General features: G+C 33.8%; 1 protein-coding gene across 1 annotated transcript; it reads right to left on the bottom strand.

Moving 5' to 3' along the window:
- Positions 1-760: 760 nt before the first annotated feature.
- LOC101961123 (olfactory receptor 14J1) lies at positions 761-1,723 on the bottom strand. The gene has a single exon (XM_005341226.2). The coding sequence runs from the start codon at positions 1,721-1,723 to the stop codon at positions 761-763; it is 963 nt and encodes a 320-aa protein (XP_005341283.1).
- Positions 1,724-2,111: the final 388 nt, after the last annotated feature.

Genomic DNA, 2,111 nt, shown 5'->3' with positions numbered 1-2,111 from the left:
GTGACTTGGTTATATATTGCTAATGGTAACATAAAATATCTAATATTTTTGGAAAGAAATATGGTCTCAAGAATACTGAGCAATTTGTATTTGATTTGATTCCACAACACATACTTTGAAATTATGAAAACTTCAAATTTCAGCATTACTTATAAGAGTGAAAAATTGAAAATAACTAGTATATGTGAAAAAGATAAATGATTACTTGTATTTTCAGATGAGTTTAATTGATTATGATGCATTCAAGAAAATTAGCATAGTAAAACTATGTGGTTAAACATAGTAATGGCCTATAAATTTAAGCCAATATGCAAAATTGGTATATATGAAGATAAAAATTAAGGTGAATATTTAAACTTAAATAGATTAAAATGAAAATAGTTGACTTATTTGGTGGGGGAAACTGTGGGTAAATATTATCACTTTTATTCTTATTGTTGTAATATCATTTATACAAAAGTGTTTAAAACATGCTATGATTGTTAGTGTGTCTGTGTAAGTATGAGTTTGTGTGTATAGGTACTGGGATGAAAAAAGAAGTAGTGGGCCTATATTACAAGATTATATGTGTTTACAATTTTTCTTAACAAAAATGATTTTGATGAATAAAATGTTCAGTAAATTAGGAAAAAAGTTTCTTCAATGATGGTGATTATATTATATAGTTTATCTACAGAAAGTAATGCTATTTCTTCATTAACTTCACAAATTGAGGGATCCAATTACCAAAAAGTTCCTTACATATAATATTGAACAACTACTAACAACAGGACAAAAGTGTATTTTTCCCAGTGAATTTTCTGTCCAAAAGTAAGTTTCTTAGTGCACCCTTCATGGCCTCATTCCTCAGACTATAGATAATAGGGTTGAGTGTTGGGGGTATCACTGTGTAAAAGATAGATAACATAACGTCAAATGCAGATGGAGAATCTGAAGTTGGTTTTAGATATGCACAGATGCCTGTAGAGAGAAAAAATGAGACAACAAAGAGGTGGGGCAGGCAGGTAGAGAATACCTTAGACCGGCCTTCAGCAGAGGGTATCCTTAGAACTGTGGAGAATATGTGAACATAGGAGAGAGCAATGGAGACAAAGCAGGCTAATGCCACCACAGATATGAAAGCATCTACTCCAATCACTCCTAGGTAATCATTGGAACAGGAGAGCTTCAGTAATTGGGGGACATCACAGAAAAATTGATGTATTATTTTCACCCTACAGAATGTGATAGAAAATGTAGCTGCTGTGTATAAGATTCCTGAGATGCCTCCACTCACCCACACAGCTATCATAGCCCACTGACAATTTCTGGGATCCATGATGATCTCGTAGTGCAGTGGGAAGCAAATGGCTGTATAACGGTCATAAGACATAACTGTAAGAATAGCTATCTCAGTCCAGGCCAAAGATGTGAAGAAGAAAACCTGCAGTATGCACTGGCCATATGAAACATAGTTATCATCCATCAGTGAATTGTCAATGGCCTGGGGGACTGTGACGGAAATGAAGGAGAGGTCCAGAAGGGAAAGTTGCTTCAAGAAGTAATACATTGGAGATTGGAGGTGCTTGTCCAGTGTTGTGATGGTGATAATGATGAAGTTTCCGGTCAAAGCCACTAGGTACAACACCAAGAAGAGCAAAGCATACAAGATCTGCAGCTTGCAATCATCAGAAAACCCCAAGAGGAGGAATCCATTCCTCGTGGTTACGTTTGTCATAATCATTTTGAAAATGCAAATCTGGCAGCAGCTGGAAAATAAAAGAAGATGAGAAATGTAACCCACTTCAATCTAATGTATGAAATATGATATGTCAAGAGCTTTGTAATGTTGTGAACAACCAATAAAAAATTAAAAAAAATAAAATAAAATAAAATATTTTTTAGCTGTAAAAAAAAAGAAATGTATTAGAAAGACACTAAAATAATTATTATTTCAATCATTTAAGGACCTGTTATTTATCTGCTCTGTCTTAGATGTTGGGAAACCATGATAATACAGGTTTCTTAAGTACATAGAGCTTACAGTTTACCTTAGTAAATTAGTAGTTAGAGTACAAACAGGTCCTATCAAGAAAAAGTCATTGTGTTTGCCCCAGAAATAAATGCTATTC

The sequence above is a fragment of the Ictidomys tridecemlineatus genome, chromosome 8, assembly GCF_052094955.1.
Source record: "Ictidomys tridecemlineatus isolate mIctTri1 chromosome 8, mIctTri1.hap1, whole genome shotgun sequence".
Taxonomy (NCBI): domain Eukaryota; kingdom Metazoa; phylum Chordata; class Mammalia; order Rodentia; family Sciuridae; genus Ictidomys; species Ictidomys tridecemlineatus.
This window is presented reverse-complemented; position numbering and strand designations above follow the sequence as displayed.